This window comes from Sus scrofa, chromosome 14 (genome assembly GCF_054392235.1).
Source record: "Sus scrofa isolate SSC_HxYL_T2T_F1_AM1 chromosome 14, Sscrofa_HxYL_maternal_Yorkshire_Landrace_v2.0, whole genome shotgun sequence".
Taxonomy (NCBI): Eukaryota; Metazoa; Chordata; class Mammalia; order Artiodactyla; family Suidae; genus Sus; species Sus scrofa.
Genome location: NC_139396.1, coordinates 59320237 through 59343920, shown reverse-complemented (window position 1 = coordinate 59343920; position 23684 = coordinate 59320237). Strand labels below are relative to the sequence as shown.

The 23684-nt window shown below is 52.5% G+C and overlaps 1 protein-coding gene across 1 annotated transcript in view; it reads right to left on the bottom strand.

Annotated features, from left to right (window-relative positions):
* The window catches only part of RBM19 (RNA binding motif protein 19), a 121977-nt gene that overhangs the window by 88470 nt on the left and 9823 nt on the right, over nucleotides 1–23684 (bottom strand). Inside the window, exons 8-18 of the mRNA XM_005670677.4 lie at nucleotides 21195–21273; nucleotides 20125–20196; nucleotides 18990–19193; nucleotides 18461–18591; nucleotides 17561–17682; nucleotides 17001–17097; nucleotides 15405–15515; nucleotides 12734–12934; nucleotides 11114–11243; nucleotides 3627–3796; nucleotides 1162–1222 (exon numbers count right to left, since the gene is read on the bottom strand). Of these exons, the coding sequence (XP_005670734.2) occupies nucleotides 1162–1222; nucleotides 3627–3796; nucleotides 11114–11243; nucleotides 12734–12934; nucleotides 15405–15515; nucleotides 17001–17097; nucleotides 17561–17682; nucleotides 18461–18591; nucleotides 18990–19193; nucleotides 20125–20196; nucleotides 21195–21273 (1378 nt within the window). The remainder of the gene's footprint in view (nucleotides 1–1161; nucleotides 1223–3626; nucleotides 3797–11113; nucleotides 11244–12733; nucleotides 12935–15404; nucleotides 15516–17000; nucleotides 17098–17560; nucleotides 17683–18460; nucleotides 18592–18989; nucleotides 19194–20124; nucleotides 20197–21194; nucleotides 21274–23684) is intronic.

Here is a 23684-nt window from a genome sequence, read left to right as displayed (position 1 = left end):
AATGAACCAACCCTGCCCACACCTCGATCCTGGACCTCTGGCTTCCAGAACCATGTGATAATAAGCTTCTGTGGTGGAAGCCACCAAGTTTATAGTATTTTGTTACAGCTGTGCTAGCAAATGAATACAAGGACCTCCCTAAATTCCCTGCTGCATGTCTGCTTCAAATCCTCCAGGGCCCCTCTGGGACAAAGCCCAGAATCCTTTGCCTGGCAGAAAGTCACTGGGATCTGGAATTGGTCTACCTTTATGAGTGCATGAGCTGCCTCTTCAATGCATTCCGGATCTGCTATTACAGTCCTTTCCCACCTCCTTCATCTGCATTCCCTGTTCCCACCAGCTGTCTGCTCTGATTCCCTATCCTCAGAGTCTTGATCTAACATGGAGACCCCTGGCGGCCTGTGCAGCCAGGCCGCCCTCTACCAGGCCTCTTATTGCTCTGTGCTGTAACTACTACCTCACTTGTCTCTTAGGACCCAGTCGTGGGCTGACCTAGGTGGCACCCCCACAAATCCTGCCAAATTGAAGGATGGGGATCGCATGGCTGTGGAAAAACAAGGGCTGATGGCCTGTCCATCACCTGCAGGAAGCCAGGGCTGGAGAAGAAACGGACCAGAGGCCAAGGGACTTTCCAGAATGGCCGAGGCTGACTGGAGACATGAATGGCATCTGCATGGCCAAGGCACCCAGGGGCCAGTGAGGTGCAAGGCTGATGATTCAGAGGAGTATTCCAGATGTTCTACATCTGGGTTACTTCTCTTGGAAGGGAAGAAGAGAAGCCCAAGAAGGGTCAGCTCCTGCTCGTCCCTAGATTTCCAGAGCACAGAGATGCTGGGAGGAGGGAGAAGCTTCTGGTACTTAACAGCATCAGCTCTGCCAATCTGCTCAGTCGCATGGCTCCAGTACCACTTCTGACAGTCTGGGGTGGGCAGAGGGTCTAGACTCAGAAGAATGTGATGGGCATGGCTACTCCCATAGAAGTCAGGAGTCTCCAGGGACCCAGGAAAAAGGACCATTTTAGATGAGGACATCAGGAGAGTGTGGGGCTGCTGATGCTTCAGTATGAAAGGGGACCTTCAAAGTAAGCAAGTGCCAGGTACCCTCACCCCGTTTCTTTCATTCAGAATCATTTCTTTCTGACCAAGATCCCCTGGGGAATACCTGCTTTGTTCTTCTTCTTGGAAATGGAGCAGCTCTTCACCGCACCCACTTTGGAAAACACCTGGAAGAGAATGTCAACACGTGTCATCAGCATTCCGGGGCTAATCCTGCAACGGGTGCAGGTCTGCCTTGAAGGACAGAGGTGACCTATGCAGCCGCAGGTACAGTAAGGGCAGAACTAAGCCCTGGATGTGTTTCTGTGGCCAGGCCCCGGGCAGCCCTCTGCCCACACGAACTCACCCAGCCCTTGCAGCAACTCTCCTGGGCAGGGATTACCACCCCTGTTTTTCAGATGATAAAACTGAGGCTTTGAAGGGTTAGAGATGCACCTGGGGTCACAGAGCTGGGAAACCCTGGAGCTGAGATTTGGACCCAGGCTCCAGAGCCCAAGTTCTAAACATTGTGCAGGTGGGGGACCTGGTCAGACAGGAGGCTCCCTAAATTTGCCGTAATACCACCTCAGGGGTTCCTAAAATACCTGGAGGCAGGGGGCCATGGCCTACTTTAAGTAACCTGGATGGTCCCTTATGGGTCCTGGTAAGGGCAACTGAGCTGGGTTCTGGCTCCAGGTGTCCAGGAAGGACATGGGCCACCAAATAGTCCAGAGAGTCACTGAGGGTCACACAATGGGGAAGACAGACCTACTTATGGAAGCTGGGAGTCCATGGACCCCAGTCGTGACCCTTCCCACTGCCCCTGCACTTAGGGCCAGCTCAGTTTCAACAACTTAAAAAAAAAAAAAATTCCATTCTGCCTTATTGTTCCCTTTACTTTTGCTGCCTCCCTAGATAGAATGTGAGCCCTGACCAGTATGAAGTCCTATCCTTCTGGTTCACTGCTGTGTCCTCCACGCCATCCGCAGGGCTAGTCACTGCTCAAGCACAGAGCGAAGGGGATGCAGAGGGGCAGGGAGATCCTGACCAGCAAACAAAACTCACATGCATCTAACTGTCACTGACTCTTATTCTGAGTGTCAAACACTTGTCTTGCAGTATCTCATCTGTTCTAATCAGATCTTCCAAACAACTCCACCGCGAGAGTCTATAAACATCTCCATTTTATGGATGGGAAAACCAAGGCAAGGAGAGGATAAAGGATTGGCCCAGGGTCCCACTGTTAGCAAGGAGTGAGGATGGGATCCTAGCCCAGGCAGTCTGACCCCTAAGCACAGCTCTACACTCAGACAAGATGGCTGAGAGGGAAGCCCTGTGAGCTGGACCCTGCTCCCCACAGCACCTCTGTGTGATGCCAGGTCAGGGAATTGACCTCTCGGAACCTCAGTCTCCACATGTGGAATAGGAAGAGCCTGGTCTTGATCACTTTGGCTGTACCTACCTGCCTCAGAATTTCTCAATTCCGAGGATGCTCTTAGGCTGAAGTGTGGGCACATCTTCCAGGAAAAAAAAATGACTCCTGCTGATGATAGTCCCCTGCCAGGTACAGGCAGGAGAGCCAGCATGCCAGAAACAAAACGCAAACTGACTGCAAGCTGGTTTGACCTCTTCAATGCTATTGAGCTTTTGGACACTACTAGTGTGTGTCTACTTGTAAATGCAAACCCAAACCAGACCAAAACGGACTCAGAAAGTAGCCTAAGAAAAGTCCAAGGGTGGTCTCCCATTGCCCGAGAGGGTGAATCTTTGCCCTTAAAATGCTGCTGCCTTCGCTAGGCGCCTCTGCTGCCCTGGTGGCTCTTCTAACTGGCAAATGACAGTCACATTGGAGACTTAGCCAGAGGATCTCAGAGTGCAGGCTCTGACCTCCTGCCTTTCCCTGACAGCCCAGGCTGGCCTCCTGTGCACCCACCCACCACTGTCCTGTCTCTAGGATGCAGAGGGCACCATCTCCCCTCTTGAAACGTCTATAGGGTTTTAGAACTCAAAAGAATTTGTAGAAGCCAATCAGCTCAATCCTTATGGCTGTCTTCCTTTTCAGAACCAGTTCATGGCTATCACCAATTCATGCATTAAATTAACAAAAAAAAAAAAAAGAGGGTGGGGGACCATGCATTTATTCTGTGCCAATAAAGAAGTTCATAGAAGGGGGCGGTTCTCCCTGTGAGCAGTTCTCAGTCTAGTGGGGGAGCCTGCAGACCCCCATCCTTTGGAACCAGAAGCCCCATTTCTTGAACTCTGGCCTGATTTCTTCTAGAAACTCCCCAGCGCCTCTCCAGGGCAGCCCTCCTCTGGTTGCTAACACTGACCAGTGTTCACACTGCAGACCCTTCCTAAGCATCCTGATGGTCCCCTCGGGCACGTGCAGGTGATGCTCTCAGCCCTCGGGCTGGTGTGACAGAGGCTCAAATCTCCAGGTGAGATGTCTACTGGACAGCCAGGCAGAGGTGTCAGGCGGGTGGCTCTTGGCTGTTAATCCACACAGCACCCCTGCTCTGGGCAGAACAAGTGCACCACCAGACCAAGTTTCCTGCCCCCGCCCACTCCCTTCTGGCCCCACCAGCCACTCACTCCCTTCAGCGTCTCCTCCGTGGTGCTGAAGTTGAGATTTTTGATAAACAGGGTGCACCCAGGAAGGCTCTCTTCCTCCTCCTCCTCTTCTTCCTCCTCCTCTTCTACCTTTGCTGAAGCGGCATCTGCTCCTCCCTCTGTTGGCTTTTCAACTTCTGGAGTCTCGCCACCTGGCATGGGCGCCCCCCCAAAAGACAAATCCATTAAGTGATGTCTTATCTGCCAAAGCCCCAGGACCTAAGACACAGAACCTGCTAGATCAGGGGGCAGGGGTCCTGTCTGTGTGGGTGGCATCAAGAAGGGACACTGATTCTGCTTTTGCTGAGTTTGTGGGGAGGGGGAAGACGTCCTGTCTTATACCTGTTTTAAAGACAAAGGAGTATGAAATCCAGGCCAAAAATCATGACTCTTAAGACTAACCCACATTACACAACCCACGGAATTTGAACTTCCAAATAAATTACTGTGTGAGCTTATTACTGAACCCCAAATGCAACACGTTCTTTTTCCTCAAAAAAAAAAAAAAAAAAAAAAAGCCAGAACTTAACAAACTTTCAAACTAAAACGTAACTTAAAACTACTCAAAAATTATAGAATGACAGTTAACTTAGAACATTTAAAATACCCCCTTGAACCTAAGGGATGTTACATTCATTTAAAATTCATTTAAAGTTTTATATATATATAAACATATGTATATATTTTATATATAAACGTATACATATGTGCTTATATATATACACACAATATATTCAATTCAGAGCTATGTTTATCAATGAAAACTTAAAAAAAAATAAAACCTTGTATATTCATGAACAGGAAATCTGGACAATTACAATGCCACCAAAGGCTAGACTAATACCTAGTTGTTAAAAATGATGATTCCACTGTGCTGTAGGTTGAAGATCTACAACTCGGATCTGGCGCTGCTGTGGCTGTGGTGTCGGCCGGCAACTGCAGCTCCAATTCCACCCTTAGCATGGGAACTTCCACATCCCCCCAGTGCAGCCCTAAAAAAAAAAAAAAGACGGTTCCAAAAAATGTTTAAAGGCATGGAATGATGCTCATGATAGGAAATTCAAGAGAAAAGTGAAGATATAAAACAATATATAACATGACCCCAATCACATCCTAGACAGAGAGTTTATGAGAAACACATACACAATGAGAAAATATGTGTTCTTGGTTATTTTGGAGACTGTGATTACAAAGGGCTGCATCCTGTCACCCCCACCCCTCTGGACCACGTCTACTCTGAAGGAACAGCATTTCAGGAGGGGGGAAGGGCAAATGTGGGGTTGTGAGTTAGCAGGGCAGGTGGTGGCGGCAGCTCAGGCAGCTGGCCAGCCCTGGTGATGGTGTGGATATCACCAGAGGGTGACAGAAGCCTCAAAAGGTTGGGAACCACATCACAGCCCGATGAGACATCTCACTGCTGGGACATGTGTTCCATTTGGGTCAGCCTCCCCACTGTTTCACATGATTGGGGCCTGGGGACAAGCTCCTCCCATACTCCCAGGGGAATCAAACCCTATCAATGCCATTCTCCGAGGGGTCATCAGAGTGTGCCCCCCACAGCCCTCGCCCTCATGGTTCTAAGCAGGTGGCCCCGTCCCAGTCCCTCCCTGTGGGTCTGAGCCCTATAGAGGCAGCTCCACAGTGCACTGGCCCTGAGCTGATGGTCTCTCGCACACACTCGCATGCAAGGCCTTGAAGCCCAAAAGAGCTTCTGGGGCTTCCAACCCACCCCCCACATTCTCACGCTGGCACCAGAGTCACCTCCCTCTCCCAGGCTCTTTCTGATGCAAGCCTACTGCTAGCCAGACCTAATTAAACTTCAACTGCTTGGTCATAAAACAACCCTTTCAAGCCCTAATGGAAACAGTGACAGTGATGATGTTGCGGGTTACACATCAGTTGAAGAAGCAGCCTTGGCCCCTCGTGCTTCCTCGGAGGCGAACCCAGAATCCCCGCTCTCTGGCTCCAGGACAAAAAAGAAGAAATCTGCATAAAGGCTCCTTCCCCATCCAAGAAACTAACGCAATTTACCCTACAACAAGGTTCTCCGTGGTGTGGCCATTTGTCCTCAAAACCCAACTTTCAAAGCAAAGTGGGGTGGGAAGAGCATTACTAAGGAAGGGGGAGTGAAGCTATGCAGAGAGGCCAAGACTCTAGGTTCTAAAAGAGAATGTCAGTCCAAAGGAAGACCATGACCTTCAGCTGCAAAGGACACTCCCCCCCCCCACCCCCCCCCCCGCAACCTCAGAGAAGAGGGGAAGAAGGAAGGCACAGGGATCTGCTATGGCCACATCACAATCGATGGGTGAGATACAAGGAAATGTCTGCAAGTTGCTGCATCTGAAATCTAAACCTCAGGCCTCTTCAGGCTGGGAGGGAGGTTCCTGGGAGACTGAAAAGCACCTTTTCATAGCGCCAAGAATGGGGGGGTGGTGGTGACCAGGAGGGCTCACAGCCAGTGTTAAGGGGTCACCTGTGCGTGCACTTGCCAACGGCTTCCAAAGAGGGAAGCTCAACCCAAGTGTGGTCAGGTGTTCAGAGCTTTTGAGAGAAACTGGAAATGCTGCTTTTTGTGGGAAAACCCGTTTTTTTGTTTTTGTTTTGTTTTTTAAAAAACCTTGGCAACTAATTCAGTGGCACATGAATTCTGTCAGCAGAAGAACCAGCTCCTGGGCCTCTGTGCTAGGCTCTTCGATCCCAGTCTGGCAAAGCTGGATGCCCCTTCCCCAAAGTCCCAGTGGCACTTCTGGGACTTGAAGCCTCATCAGGACAACAGCTCCAGGGAACCCAGCAGTGTGAGCATGGCCAGAGTCCACTCCTTCCTGCTTTCCTGCCATATAAGCAGGGGCTGGTCTGCTTCAAACACTTATTTCAAAGGTCACAGGCATCTCCCTAGAAAGTGCGATGCAAGTGACGGAGCTGGGCTGAACTTGCAGTCAGAGTCTGGGAACAGCCTGGGAACAGGTGGATCCCTTCCCCAGAGGGTGGGTGAGCGGCCCTCAGCCCCAGCCCAGGAAGAATGAGGGTGGGGACAGCCAGGATGGAGTAGCAGATACTTGCATTTCCAAATAAGCCAGCAGTATGTGTGTGTAACTGCATTTTCTCATTGACGACGCTAACCCATTATGGGTAAGCCAGTTGCCCAGGGCCACACAGCTAGTGAGTAGCATGGTCTGGCTCCTGACCTAGATCATCACTGTCACTTCCAAAGCCATGTGCTTTTTCACTCTGTGCTCTGCCTCCTGACTGCATCTGTGGTCTCCCTTCTTATTGTCCTTAGATCCTTTTTTCTGCAGATCTCAAAACCAGGGTGCCTTTGTCTTGTTAGTTCTTCTAGCATCCTGGGAGGGGAGTCAGATGTGGGGGAGGGGCTGCTGGGACACAAAGGTTTGGAAAAAACAATGGACATTTCTGGGCTGTTGGAGCAAAGTCAAGCCTTGTTTAATCACGTCTTTTATTTCAAGCAAGACGTAGCCACAGATGTCAAGGGTCGGGGCGTTTGCCAACTCCTTAGAAGTGGGAAGAGCTGGGTCAGCAGCACACCCAGGTGGGTAACAGGTCCTGGTCCCTGGTCCAAGGCACCGGAGCCTCTCGTTGGACAACTGGGCAGCCTCCTTACTGGTCTCCCCCCAGCACCTGTTGCTGGCCTGCCAGCTTCTCCCACTGTGTCCCCTCTCTTCCAATCCAGCTGCACCAGCCTCTATCCTGACCTCCAAGCCTCCCAAACCCACCCACAGGGCCTTTGCACCTGCTACCTGTCTCCTCTGCCCTCTCTGCTCATCCCCTCTCTTCCCAGGCCTAGTTTCTCATCAGGTCTCAGCTCACCTGCCCTCAGGGCTCTTCCTAGGCAGTGGTCCCCAGCACAGGCCTGGCCACTTGTCATCAGAGCTCCCTGGGTACCTTGCTTCAGAGTCCTAACCCTGTTCTGAAATTGCCTTATTGGTTTGCTGCTCCTTGAAGATGGGACCACGTCTGACTCAGGCACCTCTGCACTCCCAGCACCGGACCCAGGGCAGGTGCTCCAAAAATATTGGTGGATGATGATTTGCTTCACTAAGGGCACTGAGTGTGAGAGATGGGGCTGTGAAGTCACAGCTAAGAGCACAGACCTTGGATGTGGTGGTACGGGGGCACAGCCTGGCTCTTTCTAGATGTGTGACTTTGCACAAGTCACTCAGCCTCTCTGTGCTCCCTCCAGGACGAGGATCACTGCGCCCACGTGCAGAGCAGTTATGAGAACAAGCACACAGAAGCCCAGTTACAACGGGGCCTGGGCTGGCAGTGATCAACAGCAGTGCCATTAGCCTTCCTCTCAGACCAACTGCCCACACTGCCCAAACAGGCGCTGCTGAGACACCCAGAGAAAACATCACTGTGAGAGGCAGGCCGGCCGGCTGAAGGCTTCTGAAAGGAGCAGCCAGAGCCCCAGCTCTGAGTCCGGGGACCATGGCCCTGCTGGCCGCATCCCTGGGAAGCACTTCTGTCCCCGGAGCGGCCAGGCCCTGCTATGGCCCACACACATGGCCAGCGAGGCATGGAGACGGCCAAGGACAAAGCCAGAGGTCACTGTTAAAAAGCACTTCTGCTCCTGGCCTCAAGTAGGGAGATGACGGAAAGACTAGGAAGGAAAAAGGAGGTATTGTGAACCAGACAGATGTTCGCCAATGAAGTCACCAGGAAGCAAGAAAAGAGGGCAGAAGTGAGAGCAGGATGGGGCCGGGGCTGGGGCGGGGGTGCTGGGGACCAGGGTGAAGACTGGGAAAGCAAGGTGGGCTGGCAGGGGCCTGGAGAGGCAGGGGGGATATGCTTCCATCTGTAGTTGGCACAATAAAATCCAGTCACGCATCGCCACATGGGGCTTTATTATAATCAGGCCGCAGAATTTACTGTGGCTCCCTCCCCTTTGCAGCTCTCGGCGCAGAAGGCTGACAGCAGAGACTGTTATCAGTTGCAAGCAGCTTTGCAGGACCTCCCCCCACTCGGAGCCCTTTATCTGGAGGTGAGGGTCTTGGTTGTGGGGAGATAAAACACACTGTCCCCCTCCCCCGAGACCAGTACAGGGAACGGAGGGCTTTGTAGAGAAGGGGGGATGGGGAACACCCCCCCTCCGTCCACTCCCCTCCCGCTCGCCTTCCTGCGGAGCCTGAGAAGATCCAGACCTAGGGGGCGCTGGCTGAGGCCCCCGCCTGTGGGGATGGGAGCTGGGGAGGCTTCGGGAGCAGCGTGGAGGAGGAGCAGGCTAAAAGGAACAGCCCAGGGACTGGGGAGGTGACTGTGTCTGTGACCCGTGTAAGAAAAGGAACAGAAAGGGCAAAAGGAGGCCCGGGAACCATGCTCTGTGGGAATCTGCCTGACGACATGGGACTCAGGAGGGCTGGGGACCAGCACAGACGCACACAACTTCCAGGCCCCAAACCTGCTCTGTTTGCTACAACTATTTACTCCTGCCCCAGCCCTGGGTCTCCTTTGTGTCAGTGATGGCAGAATGCTGCACACCAGCCCCTTGGGAGGCAGGGCCTGGCCCCGACTATTTCGGGGTGACGGCTAGTTGAGAGAAACCATGACTACATAAAAGGAAGTCTTTTTGATGGAAGTATGAGCAGATTGGAAGGGAATGCTACCAAGTGGTGGACAAAAATAACCCCTAACCAGGGGCTGGTGCGGGGCTCTTGAGAGATGTATAGCAATGACCGGTAACCCCAAGGGCTAGGGAGGCTTTCAGGGGCCTCAGAAAGTAGAAAAGGAAGAATTTTCCTTCCTGACAGAAACAAGGCTTCTAGACCAGTGGTTCCCAAATGCCTTGCAGTGACCAGGCCAGTCTTGAAGGAGCTTTTACTGATTTACAGGAACTGCAGACAGCCTAGGGAGCATAACTGATGGTGAGGTCTATTCAGCTAAAGGATTGTTCTTTAGTTTGAAAATCCTGCCTCCCCACACCCACTCCCCCCACCATGACACTCATTTTTTTTTTTTTTTTTTATGAGGAAAATGGAGAGGGTATATAGGAGATGTATTTTCTAAATCCTTATGTTAACAAACTGGCAACCCTATGGTGAGATGGGGTAGGGGATACTACAGATGGGCAAGATCATAGGGTCTGGGTAAGGGGCTGTCAGGTCCTTTTCAAAGCTTTTCTAAAGGCCTTTGATCCTGGAAAAATCATGGTCTCCCACGTGGTTCTCAACTGAGGGCTGCACTGCCCCCTAGAGGGCACCTGGGAGTGCATGTGCGTGTGCCTATTAATTCTGGGACAGTCACAGTCCCCTAAATGTTTCTCAATTGAGAGCTGCACTGCCCCCTAGAGGGCATCTGGGGGGGAAGGGGGGGGAGGGGGGGAGAGAGGGAGAGAGAGAGAGACAGTGTGTGTGTTTGTGTGTGTGTGTGTGTGTGTGTGTGAGTGAGTGTATATGTGTGTGTCTCTGCCTGTCTGCCACAATTACAGGGGGCATTCCTGACACTCAGTGCGTAGGGTCCAGGGATGCAAAATGTCTTACAACTGTAGAAGAGTCCCAACAAGGAAGAACTGTGCTGCCTTGAGTGTCAGCAGCACCCTTCCTCACTCAAGGGTAAAGCATCCATCACTGGGGGGGTCCACATCCCTTCCCTTTCCTGCCTTTGCAGTCATTGGACACCAGAGGGCGCTATGCCACCCCAGGACCCTGGAGAATAAACATCTCCAACAGCCAGGCGCACCCATCCTGGTGGATGAGGGAGTAAGAAGGCTGTTTTCTCTTGTTCTCTTCTGAACCCCTAATAATAGGTTCCAGTTTTTGTTTTTTGTTTGTCCAAAAGTAGGACACCTTATGCTGTACTAATAATTTTTATGCCCCATTTTTTTTTTCTTTTTAGGGCCATATCTGCAGCATACAGAAGTTCCCAGGCTAGGGGTCAAACTGGAGCTGTGCCTGCAACCTACACCACAGCTCGAGGCAACACTGGATCCTCAACCCACTGAGTGAGGCCAGGGACTGAACGAACCCGCATCCTCATGAACACTAGTCAGGTTCATTACTCTACTAAGCCACAACTGGAATGTCTACGGTCTACTTTTTTTTTTTTTTTGCTATTTCTTGGGCTGCTCCCACAGCATATGGAGGTTCCCAGGCTAGGGGTCCAATCGGAGCTGTAGCCACCGGCCTACGCCAGAGCCACAGCAACGCAGGATCTGAGCCGTATCTGCAACCTACACCACAGCTCACGGCAACGCTGGATCCTTAACCCACTGAGCAAGGGCAGGGACCGAACCCGCAACCTCATGGTTCCTAGTCGGATTCGTTAACCGCTGCGCCACAACGGGAACTCCCTATGGTCTATTTTTAAAGGACATTTTACATGCCTGTAAAATCCATGAGACTGGGACCCAGTAGTCTCAGGATGAATGAAGCACTTTGAACCGAATGCGTGATAGACAACTGAGTGCTGCCCTTCCCTCACCTGCTGCCCCAGGACACCTCAGCCTCTGCTCTCACCTGTTTCTGGCTCCATCCTGTCCTTTTCCGTCAGTTCTGCCGGTGTGTCTTGGGGTTCTTTCTTCTGCGGGGCTGGGCTGGAAAAGACACCCATCGGGGCCCACTCCAGATACAGGGGGACATGGTGGAACTGCAGAGACAGGGGCGGGGGAGGGACTCAGTTCACAACTGGGGATGATGGGCCAGGTGCCTGGAGTGCAGCACCCTTTGTGCTGCCCAATGCCTGGGAAGAGGGGCCTGAGCTGCAGCTCAGGGCTTGGGGCAGAGGCCTGAGCACCTGCTGTCACTGGACCCATCTTCATCCCGTTTTCTCTAACCAGACTGCGGAGGGGAGGGAGAGCAGAATCCACCACACAGGGCAGCCTTCCTAGAGGATGTGCAGTGGGGCCATTGACACCACACATACACTCAGAGGTAGCATGTGTGAACCTGTGTACATACGTAGGTTTTTTTTTTTGTTGTTGTTTTTTTTTAAAAAAAAAAAAAAAAGGATAAATGAGACACAGTCTACAAAGGGTTACACTGACTGATAAGGAGAAGCACTTGCAGTGGGTTGAAGGGGGACCTCCAACTGATATGTCCACGTCCCAAGTCCCAGAACCTGTGAACATGGCCTTGCTTGGATATAAAAGATCTCTGCAAATGTCATTTAGTGAAGGGTCTTATCTTTTTTTTTTTTTTTTTTTTGCTTTTTTTAGCATGATACCCATGCATATGGAAGTTCACAGGCGAGGGGTTGAATTGGAGCTGTAGGTGCCAGCCTACACTATAGCCACAGCAACGCCAGATCCTTAACCCATTAAGCGAGGCCAGGGATTGAACCTGCATCCTCATGGACACTAGTTGGGTTCTTAACCCATTGAGCTATGACAGGAACTCCCTGAGTGAAGGGTCTTGAGGTGAGATCCCTGTGTTATCTGGTTGGACCCTAAATCCAATGACGAGCACCCGTTGGGTAAGAGAAAAGCAGAGGGAGGGCTGGAGATGGAGAGAAAGAGAAGGCCACGTTGGCAGAGGTGGAGATGGGACTGATGCAGCCATGAGCTAAGGGACACCTGGAGCCTCCAGATGCTGGAAGAGGACAGGAAGGACCCTCCCCCGCCCCCACAAGAGTCTTTAGAGGAGCCTGGCCTTTGGACACCTTGACACCAGACTTGAGACCCCAGGACTATGGGAGAACACACTTCCACTGTTTTAAGCCACCAAGTTTGTAGAAACCTTTTATGGCAGTCCCAGAAAGGAATGCACTAACTCATATGATTTCTTTTCCTTGTTACCAAGAAGTAGGACATAGCCCATCTATAAAATTGACTTTCAACCAATCGTAGGTACAGACCACCCAAAGCACCGGGGATGACAGTTCAAGTTCATGGGGGAATGGAAAGCTGAGGAAAGCAAGAGTATGGCAGGGAACCAGGCAGGCTTTCTGGATAACGTCTCAAGCCACCCCCCTGCACCCCACCTCCATCCAGGGGTGCTCCCAGGGGCAGGATGACAGCCACAGTTACAACAGAGGTGGGTGGTTTCCAGCTGGTGCCCCACGTGCCAGGTCTAAGCTAAGCCTGTTCAGCTGTCAGCTCCCTCCACCCGCTCCCTGAAGCATGGCTGCGGTGGCCCTACCTTGGAATAGGCCAGGTGTCGGAAGGCTTTGCGGGCCTCTAGCGCCTCCAGGAACTCCACGATGGCAGTGACACCGCCCTCCGGCAGCAGCACGCGGCCAAGGCTGCCGAAGCGGCCAAAGGTCTCCTGCAGCTCGGCCGCCTGGGTGCCCGCTGGGAGGTTCTTTGCCAGGATCACAGTCTTACTTCGCTCTGCAGCGGCCTGCAAGGAGGAGATCAACTCAAGTGGGATGATGAAAGGGAGGTTCCTGGGTCCCCGAGGCTAGCACTGAGCCATGGGTGACTCCAGACCAGGGGCCCCTGTGGGACCTCGGGTACCAGGCCCCATGGGAGCAGGTCCAAGAGCCCCCCCACCCTCTTGGACACCCTGTCCCATGAATGAGAGGTGGCTCTGAGGAGTGGATGAAGGAGGGGGGTTCCAGAGCTGGACCCCCTTGTCAAATCTTAGCCCTTCTCCTCCTGAGCTGAGGGATTCTGTGCCTGAACAGAGCCCTCACTGGACCCTCCAGCTTGGGCCAGAATCTGCATATCTGCGCTCAGGGCCTCGTCCTGGAGCTGTGGACGCCCTGTTGCCGTGTGTGAGAAGTTAACATGGCCTGGGAGCAGCCCAAGGCTCTTAGAAGGAGGCATATCCTGTCCTTGGATGGGATGCCTCTGAGGTATGAGCTGTGTGGGTATCCTGGGCGAGTGGGGGGGGGGGGGAAGCCCCACCTGCCGCCCTCCCAGCAGCACCGTGATAGGTACACGCTGTATGGGTCTCCTCCCTCCCCTCGTCCCTTCTTGTCAGTGTTTTCTGTGAACTGCTTGCACTCGAGTCTTCGTCTCGGAGTTGGCTTTTGGAAGAACCCAAACCAAGATGCCAGAGATATGGCCTTGAGTAAGGTGCTTCAGTGTGTCTCAACCCCAACTTGAGGACCCAGCACCTGCTTCGTTGATTGCTCCGGGGAAGGAGTAGATCAAACAGGCTGACATAAGCAAACCTCATGCATAAGCACTCTGCTAGCAGTAGCAATTATTTTATTAAAATAATTAATTGGATAAGGCATAAAAGAGCCAAAAAAAAGCTAACAGAAGAATTCCAGGCACAGGGCGTATTTGGGTATGAGTCTCAGCCAGGCCACTAATCTAATTTGAAATCTTGGATCAACCACTTTCCTTCTGGGTCTCAATTTTCTCATCTGCAAAATGGGCTCATGGTGACAGCCCTCCTGTGGCTACTGTAAGAATCGAGTGAGGTGAGGGGGGTGGAGGACATTTGCAGGCAGGCAAGATGGACATTAGCACACTGTTTTTTTTTCCCTTTTCTTTTTAGGGCTGCACCTGTGGCACATGAAGGTTCCCAGGCTAAGGGTCAAATCGGGGCTGCAGCTGCCGGCCTACACCACAGCCACAGCAACGCAGGATCCTAGCCACATTGGTGACCTGCACCACAGCTCATGGCAACGCCAGATCCTTAACTCACTAAGTGAGTCCAAATATTGAACCTGCATCCTCATGGATACTAGTTGGGTTTGTAACCCACTGAGCCACTATGGGAACTCCTCAGTGTGCTCTTCAAGGGTAACTCAGGCCATGGAGCATACCATTAGGAGCGTGGCCTCTGGGGCCTGCACTCCAATCCAGCTCCATCATGACTAGCAGTGTGACCCAGAACAAGTGACTTTACCTCTCTGTGACTGTGGGCCCTGCTGTACAAAAATGGGAGCACAGTGGGGCTGCTTTCGGAGGACCTAATCAAAGTTAGCCATCAGCCTACCTAATTAACTCAGCCACTACTCACCCACCCAATCACCCCCCATCATTCCCACTTTCTATCCACTCACCCAGCCAGCCAGCCAGCCACTTAATCATCCTTCTGTTAGCCACCCATCCTTCCATGCTTTCAGGGTGAAACTCTAAGGTTTGGGGAAGCTGAGGACACAGCTGTTTTAAGTCACCTCCCCACCCTCTGGGCCTCAGTTCCCGTCTATAAAACAAGGGGCGATGTCAGGTGTCCTCCACCGGTGCTCTCTAAGGCTACACATCGTTCCCTGTACCTGGAGGGGAATAAGCACACGGAAGGGCGGAACCTTCCCCTAACTGGTTCAAGAAAGGTCTCGATCCCCAAACAGACAACATGTGCCCTTTAGCAAGTGCTGGGGTGCAGGGTGGGGAGCAGGGTGTTCACAGTCCCCTCTCCAGGTCATGTGCAGAAACTCCGGGTGAGAATAGCCCCTTGCATACAGCCCCCACACAATCCAGGTCAGATGGGTGCATGTCTGAGCCAGTGATCTGCCGTTCTTTTTTCTTTTTTTCCTTTTTAGGGCCACATCCGCAGCACATGGAAGTGCCTGGGCTAGGGATCAAATAGTAGTTGCATCTGCCGGTCTACACCACAGCCACGGCCACAGTAGATCCGAGCTACATCTGTAACCTACACCACAGCTCACGGCAACGCCAGATCCTTAACCCACTGAGCAGGGCCAGGGATCGAACCTGCATCCTCACGGATACTAGTCAGATTCTTAACCGGCTGAGCCACAACAGGAACTCCTGTCTTACTTTCTTAAGAGACAGTTGAAAAGATAGTAACAACCATCCCCGAAAGGCCTGACCCTCCAACCCATCCGCACACGCGAGGATGTGAGGCTCCAGCCCGGAGCGGCTGGCTGAGCCAGGCAGCTGGCACCCACCTGGCTGAAGGAGTCCAGGCTGACCCCATTGTCAAGGAGGAAGCGCCTCACTTCCTGGACCAGTTGGGTCTCCCCCAGGGCCACGCGCACGGCCACGCTGCCCTTGGTCTCCTGTGGGGGAGAAAGGAAGATGCCCTGTCACTGTCAGGCATGTGATGGGTCCCATCTCCCATCAGCCCAAGGAGGAGGCTCAGCCAGAGGCAGACCCCGTGGACGCCTGCACTGACGTGGTGGCTCTGGGTTCTCCATCTGTCACAGTGAAAGGAGCACCCCACACCCACTCCTCCAGCCTCCCCACCCCCCCGCCCCGGTTCTCGCTGCTCAGGCTGTAGGTCAGGGTCTCACGCCAAGTGTATCCCTACCTCAGAGCTTCTGTGCGCTCACCTCTGCCTTCCAGTAATTCTTGCTGGAACATCACTGCCCCCAGCAGCCCGCCTTGCTGCCACGCCCTGACCCCCTACTCGGCCTAAGCCTTCTTTAAGCCATCACAATGACACACAGCACCTTTGTTAATGAGTGAGTGTCTTTTTCTGCTAGAAGCTCTGGAAGAGCAGGAGTGTTTTCCTTTAGGGCCCTGCTGCCTTTCCGGTGCTCAGAGCGCTTGTGGGATCTGAACTGCCTGCAGCCCCTCCCAACTGGCTGAATCCAGGGCCATGGGGCCCAACACGGTGCCCCACGAGGTCAGCCACTGGTGCCCAAAACACAGCACATGCATCAGAACCCAGAAGTGCTGTGACCGTGAGACACGCACTGGATTTTGAACCCTCAGTGAGAATGTAATGCAAGATAGCTCATAATTTTTTCATACTGTGGATAATGAAACAAGCATTTTGGCTATACTGAATAGACTGAATTCTGAAAATTCAATTTGCCTGTTTCACTTGCTTTTTGTAAAACATGGCTGCTAGGACATTTATGATTCTGTGTGGGCTTGAGTTCTATTTCTGATGGATGGCGCTGACCTTCAGTGCGGGACAGGGGAGTAAACAGCAATGGGTCTAGCTGATGGACCAAATCTACAGATATCCTTTGCCTACTGGCTGGAACACACACTCCCAAGTTTTTGTCAGAGTGAACTTGGCCGCCATCTAACTGGAGACATAAGCATATAGAGGAAGGTATGTGATCTGGAGGGGCCGGGCAGTGAGGAAAGTCAGAGGAACAAGATTAGACTTGACAGAGGAGGGACAGAGACCAGTGACACCCCCTCCGCTGCCCCAGGCTCCGTTCAAAGACCTGCTCTCGCTGGGCTGAGAGGGTGGGTAGGACAACCCTTGGGTAGTCAGGTGGCCCTGGTGTCACCCCACCTCCGCTCCTTTCCAGGTGCGTGACCCTGGGCAAGTGCCTCTGTGTCCCTAGGCCTCTTCATCTGAGAAGTGGGGCGGGCAGGGGCTGGGCCGGGGAGCACCACACTCAGTGCTCATTGTCAGCAATGTGAGGCCAGGGCTGCAGGGCAGATGTGGGGGTTTCCACGTGAGGGGTCCAGGGGAAGCCCACGACTTCAGCTCCAGGGACCCTGAGGTGGCCGATGACCCCAGCAACTGCCCCCGTCCCCCACCCAGAGCCAGGGGGCAAATCAGATGGGGCGCCACCCACGTGGTCAAACACTTGACTCTTGGTGGAGTTGTACTTCTGGGCGATGGCATCGGCCACTGCATTTGGTCCCATGAACAGAGTGTTCCAGTTGTGAGAGCTGCGAGGCAGAGGCAGAACAGGGAGGTCAGACTTCAGCTGAATGGGGGCGTGGGGTGGGGGTGGAGGACAGAGTTTTTTTCAGACGCAAAGTCTGCTAAGAAATGAACCCAGGGGCCTGCCTTCCTAAGCCCGAAAGCCTCCTCCTCCCCCATCTTTCCTGGCGTGGGCCAAGTAGCCCAGGCCTGAAGAAGACAAGCGCCATGATGATATTAAGTTCCCAGCACTTGTCCAGTGCTTACTCTGTGCCAGGGACCAAGCACTTGTCTTATGTTAACTCACTTAATCCTTCAAAACTACAGAAGTGAGGCACCATGGATTCTCCCCATTTTGCAGATGAGGAAACTGAGGCTGAGCACAGTTACGGATGAGGGGCTAAAGCTACCGGAAGGAGCAAGGGGACCCAGGTGGCCAGGAAAGGAGGGGCAAGGCGGTGGAAGGTCGGGTTGGAGGCAGGCACGGACCTGGAGCTGCTGGCTTTGTCTTTCGACTCCTTCTTCTTTTTATAGGATGATGATCCTGGGGTGTCAGTGTCCTCGCTGGCTTCCTTCTTAATGGTGGATGGAAGCACGTGGAGCATCCTGCCCTGGAGGGAATGAGGGGGAGGGTAAAGACAGGAAGGGGGCAGGGGCTTCTACATCCTGCCTCGGGGGCCGGACCCAGCACTGAGACCCCTGTCACAAGAGGTGACCCTGAACTCTGAATGGGAGGGGGCTGGCCATGTGGCACAGGGGCCTGATACCATGATGGGGCTGCCCGAAAGAGCCCCACAGAGGAAGCAGCTCAGTCCGTAAATAACACCTGCAGGGCTCCCCGCCCCTAGCCCAGACCCACTCTGTCCCTGCAAAGGGAAGTGAGAGTGTGAGCTCCACCCGGGCAGGAGCCAGGTCTGGCCTGACTGCCCAAGAGGAATCAGTAAATCGTGAATGAAAAAATGAATGAGAGGAAAGGGAGGCAAGGCAGTATGGGGCTTAGGCAGATGTACAAAGCGCATCAGTTGGCCTTTCTGGAAGAGAGAAGAGTTTCTGACAGTATATCGTGGCCATCTCAAGGATCAGGTCAGAACTCTTTGTTTCCTTACTCCTCTTCCAAGTGGTATTTCCCCAGATGGAAAGCACATTCATTCAATCCAAAGATTCTACCTTAGGGACTACTATGTTCATGACAGATCAGTGAACAGAACAGAGCCAACCCTGCCCCATGGAGCCACCTTCCAGAAGCTCACATCACGAGGTGGCTTCACACACCATCGGATGTGCTTCCAGGGAAGGAAGCAAGGGCGCGTGTCTCATGCTTGCACATGCACACACAGCCTCTCCCGTCACTTGGGCCCAGCAGCCGCCCGCCAGCTTGCAGGGCATCACCTGGAACACCTGCCCATCCACCTCCGCGTAGGCCTTGACGGCATGCTCCGGGAACATGAAGGTGACGAAGGCAAAGCCCTTGGGCTTCTTGGTCAGGCTGTCAATGGGGTAATGCAGCTCAGACAGGGGACCTGAGGGCAGAAAAGGTGTCAGAGTCCAGGGCTGGGCCTGAGTGCTGGGCGAGGAAATTCTGGGCACTGGTCAGGAGATGGGCTGCAACGAGTGAGAGCCTGGAGCTGCTGTTCTGGGCTGGCCATGGCCACTCGGCAGGAGGCAAGGGGCTGCCCTGAGACCCCCCCAAAGGCCAGATCCTTCACGTGTCTGTCCTGAGAGCAGAGGTGTCTGGACTAGACCCTGCCTCCACCTACTACACAGGTGGCCTTGGGCAGGCCAGCAGTCTTTATGGGCCTCAGGCTTCCCATCTGTGAAATGGCATCGTAAGGCACACAGCTCAGCGGGCAGTAGGGGGGCAGCGGGGGCAGATGCGCTCACATGTGTCGTGGACTGAAGGGCCCAGCCGTGTCCCTACCGTATTTGGAAAAGAGCTTCTCAAGGTCCTCTTCGGAGCTGGTGTAGGGCAGGTTTCGCACAAAGAGCCTCCCAGAGTCAGCCAGGTCCTCCTCCTCCTCATGCTCCCCGAGTGTCCGACCCTGCCAGGCTTTGGTGCTGTTCTTCGGGGGCGCCTTGGCCGTGGGGATGCTCTTTTCCCTGAACACCTCGATGTAGCGTCCACCTGCACAAGGAGAGGCCATCAGAGTCCCGGGGGCAGGCCTGGAACCTGTCAGCTTCCGAAGGCTTTGGTGCTGCTTTTCAGAAAAGCAGCTGGCTGGTGACAGCACTGGCTGCCAGGCTCTGTTATCCAGGACAGCGGCCCAATCCGGACCTGTGCCTGAATCTTAATCGTCCTGTGAGTTTTGCTTCAGCCCTGGGGGAGCCAGCCTGGGCCATGTCCTCCCGATTCCAGGGCACAGGCCCTGGCGCCACCCTGGGAATCTTCTCAGGTGACAACCTAACCCTGAAGAGCTACCTCGTGCTGCTGCTGAACTGTGTCCATGCATTGCCTTGGGTGCCTGATTAGACCGTGAACACCACCATCGCCTCTGCATGCACACAGTAGGTGCTCAATAAATACCTACCACCTGACTTGCTAACAAGACAACTCAGGTTTCTCCTCTTCACTAACAGAACTTGTCTCCTCACAAGGGATCGATGGCTGGATCTGAGTCACCTGTCCGTGCCACAGAACAGCAGGTGCAGGGTCTGGAGTTGGGAGGTCACCTGAACCGTCTCCAGGGACGTGATCTTGGGCCCAGCCCCTGGCCTGGACAGGTGACTCAGATCCGTAACGCCAGAGCTTGCTTCCTCTGCTCCTCTAGCTTTTGGGCCAACGTCACCAGCTCAGTGTGGCCCAAGTGGACGAGATCCTGTTTAAAAGGCACCTCCTCCAATCCCGGCCTCCCCTACGTTTGTCCACAGCATGGCCCCTCTGGTTCTCTCCTGCCTCTCCCCTCTCTCAACCTAACCTCACTTCCGCCAGGAGGGCAGTGGCTCTGGTTTGCGCCTAGAGCAGTGCCCGGCACACAGCAGACACACTGCAAACTTGTGGAGTAACTGACTGTACGCAGGAAGCCCTCCGGCCTGTAGGCGCCTGCGCGCACCCTTACCCATGTACTCCCTGTTGCACTGCAGAGCTTTCTTCACTTCCTCTTCGCTGCTGAAATCCACAAAGACATACCCTGTGAAAGGACCACGACAAAGGTGAGACCTACAGACAGGAACGTGCACACTGTGCTAGGTGTTTGGGGGAAGCTGAGCAGGAAGCGGGGAGGGAGGAAACCTGTATTTTTTGCCAAATCTCCCAAATACAAAGAGATTCCTTATACCATCTCCCCCCGCCGCACCCCCACTCCCACCAGGAATTTCCTTTTGCAGGAAGTGTTCCTTTGACCCCGTGGCCTGGTTTTACAAAGATGCTGGACTGCATCAGTCAGACACGGGAAGGCTGTGCCTCCCTCCCAGCCTCACCCACCCTGACTGGTACCTGCTCCTTGACCTCTGGACAAGTGCCGGTACTGGCACTGTTGTGACCCAGTTCAGCACCACAGGGCCACCTCCACAACAACTGCCCTGACTTGCACAGACAGGCCCGTGGAGTCTTTCCAAGAACACGAGAGGCCTCGTGTCCTTGACCTCACTGGGCTTCAACACTGGGAGGTAACTGGGCAGCCTCGCCTCCCACTTTTCTGGAGGAGGTAAGTACTGTGCCCATGGGCACTCGGCTAGTAGGTGGCAGTGCTGTATCTCAAGCCAGAACCCCTGGGTTTTGGTCTCTATCACAGCGCCCGCCCCTGGAGGACTACCAAAGCCCCCTCTGCCTCCTCGTGGGCCCTGTCTTTGGAACCCTTCCCTCCTCAGCCAGGGACGATTCTGAATCCAATCGTGGCCTCCTCTTGCTTCAAGCCCTCAGTGGGCCCTTGCGCTGGGGCCAAAGGCCACAGTCATCTCATGACTGAGTCCCCCTCACGCCTCGCCTGGCCCTGACTCCACAGGTGAAAACCTCAGACCAAGCTGCCAGCGGCTGGGACAAGAGGCGGACCCTCGTCCTGAGCACGGCAGTGGGGACCACAAGCAGGAAAATAAATGGCTTCCCTCAAAACATCTCCACAGGGCAATTGCTCCAACCGCCCGCCTTTACCGCCTGCCTCTCCAGCCCCTTAAACAACCTCAACCTTACCCGTTTTGTTCCCATGAGCATTTCGCACTATTCGAATGGCCACTGGTTTCAGGGGTGCCAGGAATTCCATGACATTTTTCTGTGAGGAGAAGAAAAGGTTTTTTTTCCTCTGTTTCTCAATCTAGTAATGAAAGTGCGAATTCAAAAAAGAAACATGGACCAAATTTCTAAATTCAGAAAGGATACCAAAGCGTTTCATCCTTTACAGTGTCCAATTGCCCACTAAATTACACACCTTTTCTCATAAAATAAAAATTCCTTGGCAAAAAAATTTTTTAAGTTGGACAAGAAATGAAGAAGTTAAATACAAAACGGTAATAGCGCCATTAGTGTTTTTAAGATATTGTTTCTGATCTTTTTCTCTGAAGTAGCTTTTTACTTAATTGGGGTTAAACGTGGCTTTCCCCACTTCCGTCCAAGCACCACTGTTGTCCATGTCACTTCATGGGGATGACAGATGTAGAGTGCTAGTGTTGATGGTCCCCAACTTTCTTAACTACATCTCTATTTTGGATGTGAGGGTGATTTAAATGCAGTTAAAAAAAAAAAAAAAGCACAAACAGGCATTCCCTTCGTGGCTCAGTGGTTAACAAATCCAACCAGGAACGATGAGGTTGCGGGTTTGATCCCTGGCCTTGCTCAGGGGGTTAAGGATCCAGCGTTGCCGTGAGCTGTGGTGTAGGTCACAGACTCGGGGCTCAGATCTGACATTGCTGTGGCTGTGGTGCAGGCTGGCGGCTGCAGCTCCAATTCAACCCCTAGCCTGGGAACTTCTGTACGCTGTAGATGTGACCCAGAAAGCATAATAATAAAAAAATAAATAAATAAAAATAAAGCACAAACATACTGTTATCATTTATGGAGAGGACAGAAGTGACCACTTTTTGTACATCAATTTGCAAAAGTCCACCTAATGTCCCCCGCCACCTCCTCATGAAAGCACGCTGATTTTCTGCACAGTTGATAGTGAAAGAATTCTGACTCTAAATTAGTAGACAATCTGGGGCCCTAGTGCAGCCCAGATACTCATTATGCAGAACATTAAAAAAATTTTTTAGCAAATATAGAGACTCAAAAAAATGAATACTTCAAGGAAAAAAAGGTCAAAACATAGAATTAGTCACTTTCCAAAAGAGAAGACACACATGATTTGCAACAGTGAAAGAAGGGTCAATCTAACTAATAATTTAAGATATAAATTAAAATGAGGTGCCACTTTCATCTGTCATGTTGATAAAAGACTGATACCCAGGGTTCACAGACCTGGATGCTTGCATACTCTGCTTTAGGGAGAATAAACTGGCAAGGCTTCCAGGGGGCGACTGATATTCTGTATCAAAGCCTTAAAAATGTACATGCATGGGCTCGTATAAAATATTTACCTAGAGCAGGGGTTGGCAAACTATCGCCCACAGGCCCACAGCCCGAAAGCTAAGAATGGTTTAAACTTTCAAAGGCTTATCAAAAAAAAGCAACAGAGACCATATAGCTCACCAAGCCTAAAATACACACTATCTGACATTGATAGAAAAAAATCTGCTGGTCTTTGTTCCCAAGAAATGTGCTAACTGCATTATTATTCATGTGGCAGAAGACTGGAAGTGGAGTGGGTAGGTATAACAGACTGTGTCCAGAGTCAGGAATAGCATGCAATGTAAAAATGATACTGTAGTGGAATATTCAATATGCAAAGATATTTGACATAATGTAAAGGGGAGGAGTTTTGTAACGGGGAGGAGTTTCAAAAGCGTTCCTGCTGTAGGATTGCTTTTTAAAAAAGAAAAGACAGGTTGGATATTTGTATACAAAGAAAAGAGTGTCTAGGAAGACATACTCAGAAATTTATTAGCAGTTGTCACTGAATGGGATACAGGTGGTGGGGAAGGGCTGCTCCAGTCTATCCTCACCCCTACAATAACCAGACCTGGGGGTAACTAGCCCTGCATCCTGTGCCCTATCTGGTTAGCACACCTCTCTCTCGCAACACAATGCGCTTGGCAAGTTAGACAGTCATCCTAGAGACAGATAACTTACCTCTTTTCATTTAGCTACATTAAAAAAAAATTTCCAGAGTTCTCACTGTGGCTCAGTGGGTTAAGGACGTGATGTTGTCTCTGTGAGGATGTGGGTTCTATCCCTGGCCTCGCTCAGTGCATTTAGGATCCGGTGTGGCCATAAGCTGTGGTGTAGGCTCAGATCCAGTGTTGCTGTGGCTGTAGCAAAGGCCTGTAGCTGAAGCTCTGATTCAACCCTTGGCCCAGAAACTTCATATGTCGCAAGTGTAGCCATAAAAAGAAAACTTCCTGGAGTTCCCGTCGTGGCTCAGTGGTAGCAAACCTGACTAGGATCCATGAGGTTGCAGGTCTGATCCCCGGCCTCGCTGGATGGCTTAAGAATCCAGTGTTGCCGTGAACTATGGTGTAGGTCACAGACCTGGCTCGGATTCTGTGTTTCTGTGGCTGTGGTGTAGGCTGGGAGCTGTAGCTCTGA